The sequence below is a fragment of the Melospiza georgiana genome, chromosome 5 (genome assembly GCF_028018845.1).
Source record: "Melospiza georgiana isolate bMelGeo1 chromosome 5, bMelGeo1.pri, whole genome shotgun sequence".
Taxonomy (NCBI): Eukaryota; Metazoa; Chordata; class Aves; order Passeriformes; family Passerellidae; genus Melospiza; species Melospiza georgiana.
In genome coordinates this window covers 18,587,000-18,607,650 of record NC_080434.1, presented here as the reverse complement: position 1 = coordinate 18,607,650, position 20,651 = coordinate 18,587,000, and the positions used below count along the sequence as shown (strand labels likewise).

The window sequence follows — 20,651 nt, the reverse complement described above, 5'->3', positions numbered from 1 at the left end:
TAACTATTAACATTGGCATATTGCTTTACATGTGCATGCTGCATATTTCTCTGCACTAAAGGCCCTGCACTTGGCAGGTGGATTAAAATGTAAATTTGAATAACTTCTGGTTATGTTCAGGAATTGAAGTGTAATACTTAGAACCTAGTTTCAGCATGGTGTAACTTTTCTGGTTGATGGAGCCTTAGTCGTGGTGCTGCAGTTCATCATTCTCCCGGTTTTATCAGGACGTGGCTTCCAGGACTCTTCTGTGCTGCCCATGGTATGCTTAGGGAAACTTGTTGGTTTGATAAAAGCGATCTTGTAGGAGTTTTTTACATGAGAGTGTTGATACATGGCTTGCAAACAAGTGAGAAATGGGTGGGATTGCAGGATAGTTCTATCAAGGTATTAAGAAAGCCTTTCCATGAGAATGAAATCAGTGACGTGTTTTCAGGAGGGTTTGCAGTTCAGATCTCGGATGATTCATTTTGCACCAGTGTTTTGAATGAGTCTAGGAAAAAACAAGGTGTTTCTGAAGGCTGAATGTGATCAAGCCTCTAGTAGTTAGGATGGAGATACATAAGTTTCTGATCAAGAAAATCAAGCAGCACTGTTGATTTTGTTTTTAAAGAAACTAATTTCATTTAGACCTCTACATCTCTACCTCAGAACACAGTTATACTTTGCAATCTCCAGGTGATGATCCATCTAGCTGAATTTTATGTCTCAGGTAGTAACTGATACAAACTGCTTGAGGGAAGAATTCTGGAAACTCTGAAGTTGGCTTTGTTGAAAGAGCCTTGTAGTGCTTCATTTGTCATTGTCAGTAATTTTTATTTTTGCAGTACAGGGGTTTTGGAGAGGCTCATCTCATCTTTCTTGTACTCTTTTAGTCTGTTCTTTTTGCAGTAAATTTTTCTCCTGCCCAAACGATCTGGATTTTTTTTTTTTTTGTTTGGTTGGAGTTTTTCTCAGTAATTACCTGACTGCTGGGCAGAGAGACTTGTTGCAGGATGATTTAGTGCACTTTTCTTTTCCCACACATGGAGCAAGTGACTTCTGTGCCTGGACTGTTGTGTCCCACTGATCTTAACAGTAATCATTTTCAGTCGTTGAAAAAGAAGCAATAATATTTCATCAGTAGAAGAGATTTAGCTTGTTGATGATCTTAACTGTGTTCATTGTTCACATAGCTCTAAAGCAAAAGAGGAATTCACTAAAGAGGAATTTCATCAGACTTGCTAGGAATTATATATCCTTCCTAGGAATACTGTATTAAATCTAGTAAAGTCATCCTTGGTAAGCCTGTAATTAAACAAAGGGGAAAAAAGAAAGAAATACATCCTTTAAACAAAGAAAGAAATGAATCATTTTAATAGCATCATGATGAGGAAACCTGACAGTGGTGGTTTTTTGACTTTTATCAATCCAAAATTGAAATGAGTGTTTTGAAAAGGCAGTGTGTCATCTTTCACCTCACCAGAGCCTAGATGGGATGATGTGCAAATCTGCAGCTTGGGACAGATTCTCTTTTTTTTCCCCTTGACACAGGTATTTTCAAGCTCAGTCTGACATAGTAACTGGCATGCAGCTCATACAGCTGCTGTGAAGCTGAAGTGTACTTTCTCCTGAATCTCAATTGTGTGTGTATTAACATGAGAGATTTTCAGGCACCTGCAAGTAACAATCTAACAATTGCATTTATACTAGATAGTTTATAAATGTGAAAAAATTTAGTCACATAATTTTGTCAGGATATGAGTTTCTGATTTCCTAAAGAACCAAATCAAAACAAACAAAAGATCAAATAAAAAAAACACCTGTATATAGAATGTGGGTTTTAGCTTACAAAAAAAGGAATCATATCTGTTTTCTGCATATTATTTATCCTCACTCACAACTCAGTGTTCTGTTGAGTATTCCTTAATTGAAAAAGATCACTGAAGTATGAGTGGAGAAGTTATGAGTAAGAAGATAATCCATACCTTCTTCTTTTTCTTTGCTTGAAGGATTCTTCTGTTGCACAGTAAATTTCAACATCTGATATATTTTCTTACTTTTTCAGTGAGAAATTTCTGAAGAAATTATTATCACATTAGATCTACTTTAAGTAATAACATTTGCCATCTATTTGACAGAAACTCTCCAAAGGTTTCTGATGCACCTGCTTACACAGTCACTTTCTAACAAAAACCCTAAAATCCTTAAAATTTTTACCTGCAGAGTAACAAAAAAGCAAAAAGATATTGCTTAAATGGAAGACAGCTGATTTAGTGAAGCACTAAACATATTTTTCTTTGAGAGACATCCTATTTTCAGTATTCTTGAGGAGTGGAAGCTACTTTGTGCAAACCAGCCTGAAATGCCACTCATACTCTCCTACCTCCCATGTGTTGTCTTTGTCCATAATTGGGTTACTAGACAGGTAGTTAAGTGCTAAGTAAATAGTTGGGTACTACTTGAAAAAAAAGAAATCTACTGTACAAACAACTTTTGAGGGTTCTGAGGGGAAAAAAAGATGCATGTAAGAGTGTAAGTAAATAGTGTCATGGTTTAAACCCAGCTGGCAACTCAGCACCCACACGGCCACTCAAACTCCCCTGGTGGGATGGGGGAGAGATTTGGAACACTAAAAGTGAGAAAACCTGTAGGTTGAGGCAAGGACAGTTTAATAGTTAAAGTAAAAGGTGTGCACACAAGCCAAGCAAAACAAGGAATTAACTCACTACTTTCCATGGGTGGGCAGGCATTCTGTTATCTCTGGGAGAGCACAGGTCCATCACACCTAGTGTTATCTGGGAAGACAAAGGCCATCACTGTGAATGTAAGCTTTCTTCCTTTTTGTGCCTCCTTCTCTACCTTCTACCTCCGGCTTTATACTCTGAGCATGATGCACTGTGGTGTGGAATATCCCTTGAATCAGCTGGGATCAGCTGTCCCAGCTGTGTCTCCTCCCAACTCCTTGTGCATCCCCATTCCTCTCTCTGTTGGGGTGGGCTGAGAGGCTGAAAAGGCTTTGCTGCAAAAGCACTGCTCAGCTCTCACTGAAACATCTCTATATTATCAACACCATTTTCAGCAGAAGTACAAAACACAGCCCTACATGAGCTGCTGCAAAGAAATTTACCTCTGTTCCAGCAAAAGTTGCTGCATCCAGCCCTAGCATACATTTAAAAGTGATAGTGGAAACCTAGAGGGGAAACGCACAGTCCAGAAGAAACACTTTTAGTACCATCTTTACTATCTGCAGTAAGTGAAAAAATACTTAGTGTACATGTGTTGTCTGAACCTAGTCATCCAGTTCTTCATGATTCATTGTCTTGTCTAATTTTTTAAACTGCACTACAGGGATTGTGTTAGGGAAGACCATATATTTGGTACAAAAATTACTTGTTAATCTGTAGTGGCAGTTATGTTATAGAAAGTAGTTTGATCTACATAGCATGGCTCTGAAGACATTGAGGGTTAAGTCAAAGACAGACTTTGGCTTGAATTTTTTCTCTAAAAATTAATGAAAAAATTAAATTTTCCTTATTTCAAGACAACTACTTGGAATTCCAGTGCAATCTTGTAATGAATTTCAATAAATATTGTCATATATAGGTTTTTTCTCAGTGCATCCTGAAGCAACATCATGTACTATTTCAACTCATCTTTGTCATCAAGCCTGTATTTTTTGTGGATATTCTAATCTTTTATATTTTTTTTTTAAGTGCTTTCTGTCTCTTTCTAACACTAGAAAGAAGTAATTGAGGAAAGAAGGAAAGAAATTGCCTGTTTGACTGTTAAAGAGTCAGTATTTTTATAATGAAGGAATAGTATTCTGTTTCACAGTATTTTTTTCTTCTGGAAGGCAGTGTGTCTCAAGACAGTTTTGCTTTCTTCCTGTATTCTACAAAGCAAATCCCAGAAGACCTTTTGAGATGTCAGACCAAATAGCCCTGGTAAAAATGGAGTCGTGGGAGAAATACCTATTATTTTCTATTCCTGTAGAGAAGCAGATGCTTCTCTACAGTCTGCTGGGAATTTCTGCATCTTCTTTCAGAGACTCTTCAAGATGCTACATACAGTTCTTTAATTCAAGTACAGGAGCTATGTAGCATGGATAAAGAGCAGGCAAAAATCCAATAGTAGTTTTAAAACACCTGCCATTGTAAAGAAGCACAAATAGTATTTCTTTTTCCTATGATAAAGAAACATTCCCTAAAAACAGTGCTTATATTGACAATACAATCACTAAGGCAGGTGTGAGAGCTGTTGAATGGTCCCTGTAAACCAGTTTAACCCCCTTCCTTCCTTCTGCAAATACTTGCATGATCATTGTCTGCATTCATTCATCATAAGAGTATTTAAATCTTTTGGCCTAAGCTTACTGTGGACCTAACAGTTAAACTTATCTGCTGTCCCACGAAGCCCTGAGAGGAACTTTATGTGCTTACCACAACCTTGCTGTTGAGTGTTTTACTGATTATATCTCTAGCTTGTTTTCAAGAAGTAAATTTATTCATAGCCAGAGTTGAGCTCAGCCTTTGTTTCTGTACCTGCAGCAGACTGTGTGTGTAAATATTACTAGGTAAATATCTTGTACCCAGTGCTAGAAAAAATCTGGGATAACTAATAACTTGGAAATGCCTTAATTTTGGGAGTGTATAGAACTGTATTTAGAAATTTGCTAAATAATTATGAGAAAATTAGTAAGTGTTACATATGTGCTGCATGTGTGGAATCAAGAGGCACAGAGGAAACCTAGTAATAAAAGCTCTACCATTTTAATCCACTGGATAGTGTTGCTTTCTTCTTCCTTGCTACCAGGGAAGGACTTATCAGAGATAACATCTGAAAGATAGTGTAGGTTGTCCCAGCAGTCACAAAGTTCCCTAGGATGTCAGCACATAAATAAGGCAGTGATCATGCAGACCGCCAGGATACTGATGACCTGTTTTGCACTCTCAGCATGTCACCCACTCATGATGTGACAGGAAATCCCAGCGAGGGCTGGCAGGAAAGTGAGGTAAGGCATTTTGTTCCCACAGGGCTCCCCAGACCCAGTAACTTGTTATTGGATCTGACAAGTAGGTTGGTGCACGGACTTCTTACAAAGCCAATACTGTACCAAAAATAATGAGCTTGACAATGTGTGCATCCAACTGATGTCCCTGTTCATGTTAAGTATGTCTGGAATTTTTGGCATAGTTCAGGATCTAGGGTGGGAGAAGACAGATACTTAGGGAACTTACTAGAGATGATATGGCAGCAGTTTTTCATAGTGCTTGTTGTTTTCTTGATAACTTGTGAAACTAGCTCTATATATGTCTACCTACATGTAGTACATATTATTATGTATTAGTGATAGTATAGAAGGTATGAATATACACTCCTGGATGAAGTAGTCACCAGAACCCCTGCAGACCTGATTAGTCTGAACTTTTACAGTGATTGTTAGCACAAAAGCCAAAACAGTACTTAGGAAGGGGGCTAAATGCAGCAAGGATAAAATAGATCAACATAAACCCTGCAAATATGTTATGTGCTCTCTCCACAGCAGCAGTGATCCAAATGTAGCAGTGTGAGCAGTCAGCCCTAAGGGGCTGTATGTTTAGGAGGGGCAGACTGAAGAGGGTGTCTGTGAAGCTCCAGGGGGAAAGTCTGAATGCATTTAAGCGAAAGCTTCTTTTCAGCAGACACAAAATAGTGTCCCATTTGCATAGGGCAAACACCTGAGAGCTCATGATTTCAGCTTAAAACATTAATTTAAGGGCTGAAAAAGCTGCCATACTTTGCCTGCTCTTATTCCATTGCCAGTGAAAGTTAACCTGACTGCTCATTGTCAGAAGAGACAGCAAATAAACATCACATTTAAAATTAATCCAACTTTCTTTAGCCCTCTTCTCTCTCCTCTGATCACCTAAACAAGGAAGTTGATACAAGACCAATTACTCAGTTACAGCAGTATACATCCACTTTAAATCCTTTGTATAATTTGCGTTCATATAACCGCAACTAACTTCTGGACTCTTAAGAAAATAAGTAACTTGCAAAGTACTAGAGAGGAAAATTCCATGTTTCCCAAGGGAAAAAAAGAGAAAGTGGGGTAAGGTACAGGACTTCTCAGAGAAGATGTATGTGGAAATCTTTAGTATCCCTGCGGATACTAAGGGATACACGCGGATGGTGTGAGCTAAAGTTTCTTATTAACAATAGTTTCTATAATGTTAATTTAAATACAGATTAGTTATAAGATTTTATGTTGCAACCACATAAATCGGCTAAGTAGCTGATTTCTGTTATTTAAAGAAATAACAGAAATAAAATAATAAAGCAAGATGCATTATTTCATATGTTTGGTTATGTTGGACCACTGTGATTTGCCAGACTAACAATTCCTTCATTGCATGTTGAACCTGTCTTTTGTTAAACATCAGCTATTGCCTGGCTACTTCCCACCATGCTGTTTTTATTAATCCTTAGGTCTGCTTCATTTGTTGTTTCTTTTCTATGCCTTCATTCTCAAAACGTATTGCATTTAGCTGCTGACACAGTTACTCGTCTTCTAAAGTACACAGTATTCCCCAAGTCTGTTTTTGTTTTCCCCTCATCTGCAGTGTTGCTCTGATTTAACTGTTCCATTTTGTTTTGACTTTTGATTATCCCAGGGTCCGATTGGTATGGATGGAAAGCTGGTAGGTGATTTGTTCAAAACCAGTGTAATTTAGGTCTCTCACATATTCCCCTCTTTGCTTTTTGTAATTTCTTATGCTGAAATGTATATTAGTCAAATACTGGCTTCCTTCAGCATAACTTAGCATAGCAGTAGCAATCCAGTAGCATGGATTTTTAACAGGTTGCTGAAAAGCCACTTCAGTCTTTTATGCCTATGCAAGGAAATGGAGGTCAGCCCTGCTCTTCCTCTTCACTTTTCATTTTCTGTCTGAATTAGATTGGAAGGCAGATGTTCCTCCTTGGGTGCTCTGTCCAAGGGTAGTTTGGTGGTGCCTTTCAAACAGCAGGATATCACTTCTGACTACATTTCTGTGACTCCTCCTTCTTTCACAAATTCTTATGTTTTAATTTCTGTGCCTGGATTGTGTTGGCTGATTAAATCCAAACAGCCTCATGTACATAATAAATGCATTTGTGTGATATTCTAGATATTCATTAGGGGTCTGCTGCTTGAATTAAGTTAGAAATAACATTTAATTTATACAGTGCATTTGTTAATGGATTGTACTTGTGTGTATATTTGTATAGCTCTATGTTTAGATGTATAAGCCTGGAAGTTTATGTTCCCAGCTCTTTAAAGATTAACACCATGGCAAAGGTGTGAAAATCCAATTTTGGCACTTTCTCTTGCTGTTCCTTTCACTCTCTCTCTTTTCTCCCTTCCCAGGGCACCCCTTTTCACTGATACCCTGGATACCTATTTTCTTTTTTATCCTTTTACTTACTACAAGCTCCATTTCCTTTGCAAGCTCAAATTGTTAACTTGCAGTGTCAGCTTTCATTTTCTCCTCTTTCTTTGCTCTTTGAGGTTTCTTTCTACTTTTAAGTAACTTGTCTGTAAAAGTAACTTGCTTGCAAATGCAGTCAATAAGCTTTTTCTTTAATCTCTTTTAGGGGATTGATAATTTACCTGTTGACTTTAGTTACACCATGGACTTTTTTTCTTTTAATATAATTTATATATCAGCAGCTAATATTGATTTCAATTTCTAGGAAGGGATTAACTGTCAACAGTAGAAGACCTTCCATCATGGCAATTAGAATAGGTTGCCAAATCCATTTGTTTGCCTCCAAATAGTGTATTAAGCCAGCAAATAGGAATATAGAAGGGAAAATGGTTCTGGAGATTTTACTGAAACCATGAGATATTATGCAGCTATACCCACTGCAGTAATTTAGATTAAAAAAAAAAAATAAATAAAAAGCAGCATTCAGTTGGGATAATCAAGTATATGAGCAATAGTCCAGGGTTCAAAGCAGCAGCCCCCAAAATGCACCCAACCAGTCAGTGGTGCTGGGACTGATCCCTAAATGCCTGCAAAGACTGCAATTAGTTGGTAGCTAGAATAAATGAATCAATTTTAGAGTATGTAACAGATTCAAATAAAGAGATATTCATTAGACAAAAATCAGAGTAATGCTGACTTTTCAGTCTTGAACAGTGTTTTCTCCCTGTTGGTTATCTAAAATTTAGAGAAAGACTTACAGCTAAAACATTTTAATCCACAAGAGACATGAACTGGAGGCGATTTATGCAGCAGTGAACCAGACTGATATAATTCAGCAGTCCTGAGGCCATTTTGGGAACACAGGCAGATAAATTGAGATTGAGCTTGCTCCAATGAGTTATGATATCAGATTGAATTCATGTTAGAGGGTTTTCAATGAACACCAAAGTAACTCCAGTAGCTTTATTCCTGACCCTTTCACAACATATCAAAAGGAGATTATTAAAATTAACAGCCCCTTTTTTGTGTCCCACACTTTGAATTGCTGTTGTGTGACAATAACCCTTTACCATTAAAAATGCCAGTGTTGTGATGCTTTTCTACCCATACCTTTGTAAGAAGAGATGAGTTCCATGATTCAGTGCTTGCTGCACCCTCTGGGTAGTGTCACTTAGTGGATCGCTTTTGAGAAGGGAAAATTCTACTGTAACTGCAGTGGATAGTAGGGCAAGGAGTAGATAAGACTTCTCAGAAATATTGAAGGATTAGGAACCATTGTAAAAACCAGAAAATAATTACCTTCACTAATGTAAATTTCCTTTCATGTTGAAGGAGCTAGCAGCCAAGGGGTTAAAATCATTCTGCTTTTGAGTACTTTTGTATTCAGCATCTGCATTTATAGCTTAATGCAGGGTAATTTTTATATTGCCAGCATATATAAACAAAGAGTAATGCAGCGATTATATTCCCTGATATCTCATAGAGTTTTCTGTCTACTTGAAAAAATGTTGCCCTATAAAAATTCATTTTCCAGCTTTTTCTGTATTGGAGACTGTATTGAAATAAGAGAATTATAAATGCTCAGTACCAGAAAGGCAAAGTGATGATGCTGTTGAGAGTAGAAAACACTTTTGTGGGAGCATGACTGCAAACCTCACCTCATATTCAATTCAGGACGTGTTTGTGTTATGTGTGTATGTCTCTTGTATCATACATATAGCATGTACCATGTGGACCCTTAGCAGCCTCTATGTCTTAGATGAAGGAAAGAAAGTCAATTTTCAAATCTCATTGTTGAAATATATATGCACATATTCAGTTTATTTGCTTATATATATATATATATATATATATATATATATATATATATATATATATATATATATGTTGGAGACAGCCTGTAATGATCTGGTCAAAATCTATTGCAACTTTAGATACTTCTGTGAGCAAATGTGTTCTGAATTCTATGTATAAAGTTTGCAGGCACAGACCTCAGTTTAGGTAATTTATACAATTTTATTGTACTGCCTGCCCAGTACTGCATCTATAAGCAATTCCTGATGATTTTAAGATCGGGTATAACATAAAATAGCTTAAAACCTGCTGTGAGGGGAAGATTGAGGTAATATATGAGTGCTGAAGAGTCTCAATCATATTCATTAACCCAGCATGATCTGTAATTTCATCGAGCTCACCAACTCAGAAAGTTTTAGCTAATACTTGAACTGCCAACCTCAGCCAGTAAGTTTGGGTTTTATATTCTCTATGGTGCAGTTTTGTTCTAAGGAATGAATAGAAAACTGCAGCATCCCCAACAAGGAATACTTTATGCTGCATTCAGTGTAAAGATTAGATAGCCACAATAATTTTGTATTTTACTATTATTCCTCTGTAATGTGATTCCATATATTTAAAAAAATAATTTAAAACCTTTGTGTGCATTTAAATACCATTTTATTTTGGTTTTTAATTGGCACAAGAAGTTTTATTAGTTACTATAAAAAGCATTTCTTCATTTGCTTTTTGTGTTGATAATGGTTCCCAGTTGAAATGCTTCTGCCTCCCACCCCATCTAAAATTGCACAGAATCACAGGATAGTTGAAGTTGGAAGGGACCTCTGGAGGTCATCTGGTGTAACCTCTCTGCTCGAGTAGAGCTGTCTCGAGCAGTTTGCCCAGGATCATGTCTAGATGGTTTTTGAGTGTCTTCAAGAATGGAAACTCCACAATCTCCCATGGTCCCATGCTTGGTTAACAGTAAAAAAGTATTTCCTGATATTCAGACAGAAAAGTTTCTTTAAAAGTAGCTCCCAGCTGAAGTGGTTTTATATGATTTAAAAGAAGTCTCCATGCTCAGTTTTTGTCAACAAAAGGAAACATAGTCTCAGTTTAACTGAAGTATTATTTTAGTTGTCATAGAACACCAGAGGCTAAGGTAGCCCTAGGCATTTAAAGGAATTCTCTGAGGAGAAATATGAAGTTATTTTTCTCTGTCTTACATTGTCTGGGTCATGTTGTTTATAGTCACAGCTACTGTACTGTTTGCTAAAATAATTCTGCTTCATGCAAGTAATTTCTGTTAAGGGCACTAAAATAATTCATGACTTTCATTGGCTTTTCTGGTGTAGGGAAATTAGGGATAGGAATTCTGCTCTGTATGGGCTTGCAGCAAGAAGAAATACAGTTCCCCAGAGTGCAAAGGGTGCCTCTCCACTTGTCCAGGGGTGATCTAAAGGGGATGTTGATATAATAATAAGAGAGAGGAAATGTATCAGCTGTCTTCTTGGATTGACTGACAAAAGCTCATCTCAGACCTTCCACAATTGCTGGTTTAAATCGGGGTTTATACTCACTTAAAATGATGGTGCCTGTAGCAATGGCAAAAAGACTGCTGTTTGTCCAGCAGTGTGTTCCTCCAGTTTTGAGACTTGGTTCATTCAACAAGCAGTAGTAGTAAATAATTAGCACCTCCTTGAGGTATGGAGGGGAGCCATAATAAAGAAATGAAAGAGCAAACAACCCATAATACCTGCTCTGAATCAACACAGCACCTTTGGCTTCTTTCTCGCTTGAGAACTGTCAATTAAGTCCTCCTATCATTTCCAAATTGTTAATGATATCTAAAATAAGAAGTTTCTCAAATGCAGCTTTGATATGTTATTGTAATTTATTTCTAGAATCAGTTTGTTGCAAGAAAGTTCATCAGTTTGAATTAAAACACTCAAATTCAATATCAACTTAAGAGTCCAAAATCTGACTTCAATGCAGTCACTGTATATTTTGTTAGCTCCTTATTAGAGAGAACTGTAACTATTTTCTACTATTTAAAGAGTTCATCCTTGTCATAACTTTCCATAATCTTTTGTTTTTCTTGTTTTTTTCAGGGTCAGCCTGGTCCTCAAGTAAGTGACATCTTATTTTCTTACATTAGTAACAGTTAAATACAGGGCCCACTGAGCTCAGGTTGTCTACAAAGTATTTTACTTTATTTTTTGATCCTACTGTAGTGAGATAGAAACTGATAACCATTGCATAATTCTGTAAGAAAAATATTTCCCAAGAGAGAAACATGCCCCCCACATATGGTTAAGTTCCCTCAGCTGTCTGACCAGATGGTGGGGTTAACAACATAATACTGAATAGAGCAAATCTCCAAACTATGGCTTGAAACTTTGCCACCAAACTTTAAAGGAAGATAAAATAACTTAGCAAATGTGTAGCAAATGTAATACTTCAACTGCTTATTAATCACATGCTAATAATGTTGCTATAATCCAGGCAGCCCTCAGTTATTTTAAATATTGCACTGCTAGCTGTTTTGATTAATTAGATACGCTGCTTTGAATTAGTTCTGCTTTATTTAAGAATAGTAGAACTTTGTTTGTGAGCTGTAATTGAAGATGTGGAAATCTAGGGACCTAACTTCAGTTCTAAGGAAGGAATAGAGCAGCAAAAAGGAAACATTACATATAGCAAAAATGAAATGTGAATTATTTGAGTGTTATAAAAATATGGAAGAGCAAGGAAATACGAAAAACAAATAAATTACCAAGCCACTACCAATGCCATACTTAGTGAAATCAGTTGAGAAACTCAGGTTTTTTGTATGCTCCGTATGCTTTGTGGGAAGTAAGCTTTGGTCTGTGGAACTGTCTTAGCACAATTTAGTTGCCCAAACCAGGATTTCTATAAGAGTCTTTTGTATTTCAGAATCATAATTGAAAGTTAGAGCTTTACCACCATATTGACTGGTAATTTTTTAAAGATTTTCATTATGAGACACAAGCATTTATTTTAGATTTTTTAGTTTCTAAACATCATTTTCTGTTGAAAGACATATTGATTTACAAACCCTTAAATCACTTGGTCTAAATGCACAGTATCCTTGCAGTGCCAGGCTCCATTTAACAGAACTGTGTAAGAAATCCATACCATACTGGAGATGACCACTGCCCATGGCACTAATATTTCACAATAGGCTCTTGATGTATGGACTATACAGAGAGCTATCTTCAGGCTCTGTACTGATGAAGAGAGACTGTAATTCTGTGTGGCACTGTATCTCTAAACAAGTAGCTCTGTTGAAGACCTGAGGCTGATTCTGGAGCCTGTGGGCTGCCCTCCAGTTGATGTTAACTTGTGCTGCCACCCGTGTCCTTTCCTTCTGGGTTTGGACTCTCACCTTCCATATTTCAGTTGCTTAGAGAATGTCTCTTGCCTAATGCTTGTAAACAGCTGCTCAGTCTTTGGAGCTCACATCTCTACGTGAAACGCCCTGGGATAGCTGTAGGCAAGGAACCACGTGGAGATGGCAGCATTCAGCACTGTTTCAAGGGCAGAAAGGCAGAGAAATCTCATCAGGGTGTAAGAGAAGTGAGGTGCAAGCTGAAGAAAAAACCTTCTAAAAATGTCCCCCATATTGTTTTGAGAGAGTATTCTTATTGTTAACTTCAGTAATTCCTTCCAGTGGAAATGCTCACCTCTGAGTCATCACCATTGTCCTCAGCAACATGTTCCATTATCCTTAATAATGCCTTTTCCTCCTTTTCAGCTCAAGATGCTCTTATTGTGTCAGGGGGATATGTGTGTAATCAGTCATTTTGACTGGCTGATTGAGTCCAGGAATAATTCTTTTGGGAGCACTGGTGAGGAAGACATAAGGGCATGAAACAGAGTCGTGTTCAGCTTTACATTAAGATGCCTAAACCCAGAAGCTTGTGTTGTGTAGGTGTTGACCTATGAGGTGTCTAACCTTCACTGGCTGCCTGGCAGTCAGTGGAGGTTAAGCCAATACTCAGTGCACCTAGAAACCTGCTCAGCTCATGGCAGGTTGGGCCCAGTTACATTGTCTGCATTCAGGCATTTGTTGCTGTGTGAATTGATCCAGCGTCTCTGGCCTCAGCCACTGGCTGTTTTATGTAGGGCTGGAGTCTGTGCTGGGCTGTGGTTGTAGCTGTCAGTCACAGGCAGCTGTCTTGGATACCTAGGGAATCTCTCACATGACACTCGCTGTGCACATTTGTACCTCCTCATTCCAGATTCTGACTGTAGGCAGCTACTGAACCAGATAACCCTTCTGAATGCTGAATTGCTTTCTAGCCAGTGTTGACATCTGCAACTCTCAGGCAACTACAGGCAGGCTGTACATTTAGAAGTTTATCCCCTTAAACTGAAACTCAGATCCAGATAACTTGGTGAAACAGCATTTTTTAAATATTAAAAGTGGAGTTTTTAAATATTGGAAGCTGTGGTTGAAAATCTCAAGACTTTTAAAAATCAAAAGTATCCAGGGAAAACAGAATTCATTCCCATACAGATAAAATAAATCAAAACCCCTTGGCATGTAATTAAGTAATGCAGAAATTCCAGCCTATTATGATTGTCTGCAATTTCTCTGATCTTAACTGCGTCTCTGAGAAACTCAAAATTTAAAGTATTGATCAGTTTGGTTACTAAGTAAAATCTTCATGGCTTCAAAGAACAAAATTTTTATGCTGATTGGAGAAGCATTTAGGAAGTTTCTGGTGTCCTAGCCATGCAAGTCCATGCTAAGGTGAGGGATAAATTCTAATAATTTCTATACTTGCTGTTTTATTAATCTCTGTTCTTTTTCCATTATGGTTTTACAAAGTACATACTGTATTCACCTAACACACACCTAATTGCTGGGCACATCCTCCTATCATTTTCATTTTTTTACTGCTTATTTTCTTCAAGATAAAGATAATTTTTCACAATATAATTTTGCTTCATATTTTCCCATTTTAAGTAACAACAAGCTTAATTACAACTTACAGGCAGCTTTTTTTTTTTTTTTTCCAGAAGAAGCTTATGGTTTTGTTGCATCTCTGAAAAGTAACAATAAAAAACTAAAGAATTTCTAGCCTAATCTTTAAAAAAATAAAGTCTCTTCTTATGATTTTGGTTTTCTGTTAGAAAGAAAGCTACTTTAAATACCATATAAGCTGTGTTCTTCTTTAGAAGAGCAAGTAATAAAATCTTTAATATTTTTGCTGAAATTAAATTCTGACTCTTGAGTGACCCAAAAAACCCCCTTGCCTTTTCTTATCTGGAATATAAATATGTATTTAGATTAGCTTGAACCATAAGGGGTTCTTCTCGCAGTAAATCTATACAACCTAATTCTGCCCATACTTTCTCTTTTTAAATAATAGAAGTATTCCTGCTTGTCAGAGAACAAAGTTTAGCTTCTAGTCTAATGTTAGTTCTGTAATGCATGTGCTATCTGGGTAAAGAGAGAATGCTGACTATTTTAAACTTTTTTTTGTTGTTCAGAGGTAAGGTTCATGTAAATAGTAGAAGCCATGCATTTAATATCATGGTGAAGGAAGAAAAAACAATCCTTTAAAAAAATTTTGCAGAACTAAAACTATTAAAGACTGTAAGTGTGGGGTAGGGTGGTGTTTAGCTTGACTTGGTCTCAGCCAGCCAACTGTTTCCTTCTTTGGGGCAGTATCCTCTCCCTGGCCCATCTCTAGCCCAACATGCTTTGTCTCTCATGTCAGCACACATGAGCACTCTCTGTGTGGGACTTTGACATACAGCAGCCTCACAGATGCTTCTCTTTCTCTTTGGTAGCTGTCCAAGTCTGCATTAAAAATGAACAAAGTGTTAATGATTGATACTTGTTTTCATGAGATTCTTGTTTTCCTTTGTGTGGCACATCCATGGACGTGATGTAGTAACAGCCTGAAATTTCCCAGTGCCTGGTGCATGATAAAGGTTTCCATAGCAATTCCAGCGACAAATGTATGTGTGTCTTTTTTTTCACCATCAAGCATCAGGATATGTGACTGCAGTATTTTCAATTTCTGATGACAGAGATTCTGATTCATGGTTAAACTGGCTGTTACTGGCTTGTGCTGTCAACAGTGCTGGTGGGAACCATTTTAGCTTGTAGTTTTCTGGTTTTTGTCAAAGGACAGAGAAACATAGCAGGCCATAGACACTAGTTTTGAGTGGATTTGGAAGGCAGCTGTTTAGGGAAGATATTTATCACTTCCTAGAGAGCACTGTGATCGTAAGGACACTTCTAGATGTTAGAAAAGAGTATCTGACAGTAGGAAGGATGGTAAAGGGGGTGTATGAACAAAATGTGTTTTAATTCCTGTTGAGCTTCCCTTTCAGTTTTGGTAGTTTTGGATAGCCATCTGCATTCCACAACCTGTCCAATATTGCTCTCAGTGCATGCCATTCAATAGTGGGGCAGTTGATAACATCAAGTGATCGTGTGTGTTTTCATGGCTTTTTAGGCTATGGGCAAGGTACATAATGTCCTGTTGACCATTGCTGCAGAGTGGCCTCTGCCTGTCAGGTTGGTAGAGTTGGACATGTTTATTTTGTTCTGATCACCATGAATTGAGGTGTCAACTCCACATTCCTTTTTTTCTAGCAGTTTCCTGTCATGAATATCTCAAGACTCTTTACTTCCATGGAGAGTGGGGGATGGAGGCAGGAAATTCACTTAGGAAAGACAAAATCAGCCAAAGACTGTAGCAATAGTTCACTTTCAGATACACAGTGCAGAGAAGTTACTGTTCCTGGGAGAATCCCAGTGCTTGTACCCAGGCCATCAGCTGTTCTCACTGTGGAGAATGATCTCGTGGGGTATTTCTCCTAGAAACTCGTACCCTATGCTCCTTTTTAAACTTCTGCAGAATTGTATTACTCAGATTGATTATACAAATGCTGATCTGCTTTTGAGTTACAAGTTGCAGGTCAGATTTTGCTGTCAAACTTCAACAATTAGTTTATTAACATTAGGTAGTAGACTTGTAAAAGTCTTTTCCTTACTTTCTTTGTACAAATAATAAAGATAAATCCTTTATGCCTTTGCTGCTAATAACAATTTACTGTAAATTATGAGATCAAAAATTAATCTGAGGGCATCACATAAATAAACAAACTTGTACTGTTTCATATGTCTTTAAGCAGGCAGAGCTTGAGTTTAGTTGGCATTTTCCTTTCTTAAATGGTAATAGCATTTGTGAACACCATTGAAATTGTGAGAACTTTTTAGGAAACAGCCCATATTGATTTGTGAACAAGAAGAAACAAATGCCATTTTCATGGCTTTTCATTTTATGTTAGTCGCTAAAAGGAACCACATCAAAGAATATTAAGAGAAGAAATCATGCTCAAAACTTCATTTACTGTATACATAAGTGTTTATGGCACAAAAGAAGCCAGAAATGTGTCTTCTCAGAAGGAGATTGTGCATTTAATTGTTTTTAAGTGTGATGCTTTCTCAGCTTCATATGTCATAAAGTAGAAGTTAATTTTGTTAAAAGGCATTTACAACAACAATGAGCACTTCCAAATACAAAACACTTCAGTTTCCTTTGGTAGACTAGGGGCACATGTGTAAACCAGAAGAGCAGTGAATAGTAAATGGTTTTCTTGGCTATGCAGACAGTACTAGTGTAAGTAAGAGGATTCTTTGGTTAGTAAAGAAGAGAGCACAGAATTGGAGATTTAGGGGAAAATTGTTCTGAACTATCTGTTGTACCAACACTAAGGAAGTGCTACACATAATTTAAAAAGGCAGAGGAGAGTAAAACTTCCAATCATCAACAAAGAAATTCTTTTAAAATTTTATACTATGCTCTGCTTTCAACATATTTTTTTATTTGTCTTTCCCCACCCTTTTGTCAGGAATTGCCAAGGAGCCTCTAATGGCAGATTGATGACTTCCCTACAGTACCCTGCTAAGTGGACTAAGTTGGAGATAATTAGACTTTTTAGAGCTCTGCTCATCAGGCTCTGTCAGACACCCGGAGGAGGCCAGACTCCTACCACAACTGTGCTACTGTGTTCTTTTACTTGCTCTGGCAGGCAAGCTTTTGAGTTACAATTTCAGTAACTATCTGGTGCTGAAATGGCAAGATGTTCAGATGTTCCACAGCATTTTCTGAAACAGATAATTTATTTCTTATTTTCTTGGTTGATTCAGAAAGTATCAAACTTGAATCTTGTTAACTTTACAATTACAATTCAGTCTAGGTTTTGATTTTCTACAAACAGAAAAAGTAAGGATATTAATTCTACAAAATTCTGTGAAAAGGGTTCCTCATGCAACATAATTATCAGCTCTGGATGTGCTTGTAAAATAAATTCTGCTCCTTTTAGGGTGGCTTCTTTTTCTGAATCTGCAGATCTCCTTTGGGAGTAGCTGTATGCAAAAGATAAAGAAAGCTTGGAAGATGGGCTTAGAAAACAGTTTGATGCAAAACTTTTAAAAGTTGATCTCCTCATTTCATAGTTCACATAGCAACAATTTATGATACCATTAGTCTGAAAAAACAAGCCCTGAAATTAGACGATACATAAAACTAATATTTAAAACTCTAAAAGAAAAAATGCATGAGATCTTTCTATTTGTAGGATGTTACCAACTTTTCTTCATTGTACCATCATTAATTTTTTAAAAGAATTGGGTTTGTTTTCATAAAATAAACATGAAGATGTGATTCACTTGTTACATATGCCAGTATAAATGTGATGGGGAATCACACATTAGCATTCCATCTATTCATCTAGAAGTTCCAGCTGTCACCAGGGCATAGTAGATCTTCTAACAGAAAGTGAGAAACTGTGAAGCAAAAATTACTTGCAAGCCTTAATTTGGTAAACCTTTGCTTAGCTTAACAGAGTACATATGAGTACAAAAAACCAATTACAAACTTAGTATTGTGGTTCCATTATGACATTACAAAGGGTTGTCAAAACATAATTAAGGACTCTGAAATATTTCTTGTATTCCTAAATAATTTCTTTATCAATCGACATTCATATTTTCTTCCTTATTCTACATATGGCAGAAATACGCTCGTGTGTTCTGTGTTCTATTAGGGATTATGTCAAAGCAACATACTGAACTGTGTTCAGGAATATTATATAGTATTTTACTATCCTGCTGCACATGTTTTTAATTTGATATTAAACTCATGCTGGCTTATTATTTTTAGTGATCTTCATGCTGTATTTTAGCTTTGAAATCCAGTTCAATTTGTTGCAGATTCCAGTAGTTTCACTAGCTTTATTAAAAAAAAAAAAAATAGGAGGTGTAAAAACGTGTATTTCATCAAGTTTATTGTGACTTGAACATAATGCTGTGATGTCTAAGACATTAGTCTTCTGCAAGGTTTTCAAAATATCAGAGTTCCTTTGAAAGCCATTATCATTTCAGAGGCTGGTGATGCTTTGTGCTAGATGCTTGAAAGTCCTGTAAACTTGAGCGGACCTGGGAGATTTGGATTTCAGGCCGGTAGAGGAAACCTTCAAAATTTATATTTCCCTTTTTAAAGTGACACTCCTGCGAACTGAAATTTTACTTGAAGCAAATTGATGGGTTAGTAGAAATGCTTTAGGATTTTTTATATTGACTTGATGCTGGCAATAAGAGCTGTGCTGATATGTTACTCTTTCCTATAAGTATGGGTCAAGTTTCAAGGAAGAAAAAGGCAGAAAATGCAGCAGTTACTTTCATTGGAGTATTTTGTGTATTGCCAGTAGTGTTACTATTGAGCACAGCATGGAAGTGTCCCTTCTGTTTGTGGGCTTTGATCCAGATTGTCAATTTCAAAAATGCTTTGTCTGTCCCTACAACACTGTAGGATTTCCTAATATAGTTTTTACTGAGATCCATGAGTAATATTCAGCTGTGAGCTGCTGCAAAATATGTAAGAGAATCACGTATTTTCAGAAACACAATCCAGCTATATTGCCCAGTATGTCTGCCAGTGATCATTTGCCAAAAAGAATGAATATCCATTTAAGTATAAATATACATATGTGTTTAATTTCCCCTGAAGATGTTCTGAATTTTGTAGTCCATACTCTTAGTCTTCAGGAGAAAACAGTTTTGTTTTTAATAAACTTTATGTTGTCTTAAATTCCTTCCTGTATAAAGATGTTTCCAGCCTTATAGGTTACAAGAATATATTCAGTCATCTCACTTTTACATATGTCTGCATATAACTATGTGTGTATGTTTAGAGTTGATATAAAAATTCATCTGCATTTATCTGGTGTTCCATCTTGAACTTCACAAATCTGAACAGTTGTCAAAATACCTCTATGAAACACATCACTGTAGTTTTCCCCTTTGCAGATAAGAGAATTGGTGACAATAAATGAAAGATTTAGTTCTTGTGTTTATCTTTAGTTCTATTGTTTATCTTAATGTAACATAAATATTATTTTATATGCTTTTTTTGTGCTTTTCTTTCTGTACACTATTTGACATTAAATAAGTTAATTTGACTAAGGATTGACACATCCCCATCAAGACTAGAGTTATGAATTAGTGTCAAGCTTTGCCTCTTTCAGCAATGCCTTGTGCGTGGAATAGTTCAGAAACACTTGTGGTAACCTAATACTTGAAGGTCACTTCAGGTGGGTTTGTGCAATGTAGTTTTTATCATTATATTTGTCAGACAGTTCTTGTGAAATGGAGCCCACGCACAGGAACAATTTAAGGGACTACAGAACTTGCAAGGGGTCATAGGAAAGAAAGAAGAGTAAGATTATCAGAGGAATGTAGTATTTTTCTAAAATAGATTCTTCCCAAGCATTAGCATACCCTGAAGTTTAAAAAGTTACCTGGTTTCTGAAATAATCCCATTGCTCTTAATCTATGGGTGCCTCAGAAGCCTTTCTACCCCTGGTGCTATTTTTACATGGCTGTGGCTTTATACTACTATATTACTGCCATTTCTTTTTCATGATTTAAATAATCTAACACACATCTTTCACAGTAGCATTTTACAGTAGCATTTGCAGACAACACCAAAGGAGTATCTAAATCTTTCTTTGATGTTCTACTACCCTGAATGAGAAAATAGTTCCTGTACTGAATAACAACATTTGGAAAGGAATAAAACAGTGTATAGACAGTATGCCTTGCCTTTGAAATACTGAGTGAAACTCAGAGCATTGCTACTGAAGCTGGTGTGGAGTCATCATAGTAAATGGAGAAATGAAATTGGCCTTCCCTATTTCAAAGTCTGTGTTAAAATCCTCTGGCTGAAAATACACGTTATCTGTAAAACCTGTTATACAGATGTGAGCTGTTTACATAAGTTCAGCCTTTATTACTTTATAAATTTGCCTTGATATGATAGCAGGTAGAGGCCAAAATTCTTCAAAAACCCACCTGGTTTTATACCAGCCCTTATTTCAGATAGGTGAACAGAAAGG

At 36.8% G+C, this 20,651-nt stretch overlaps 1 protein-coding gene across 1 annotated transcript in view; it reads left to right on the top strand.

Annotated features, from left to right (window-relative positions):
• COL25A1 (collagen type XXV alpha 1 chain) overlaps window positions 1-20,651 on the top strand; it is a 281,924-nt gene that overhangs the window by 165,930 nt on the left and 95,343 nt on the right. The window contains 1 exon segment of the mRNA XM_058024669.1: window positions 11,315-11,332. Coding sequence (XP_057880652.1) covers window positions 11,315-11,332 — 18 coding nt within the window.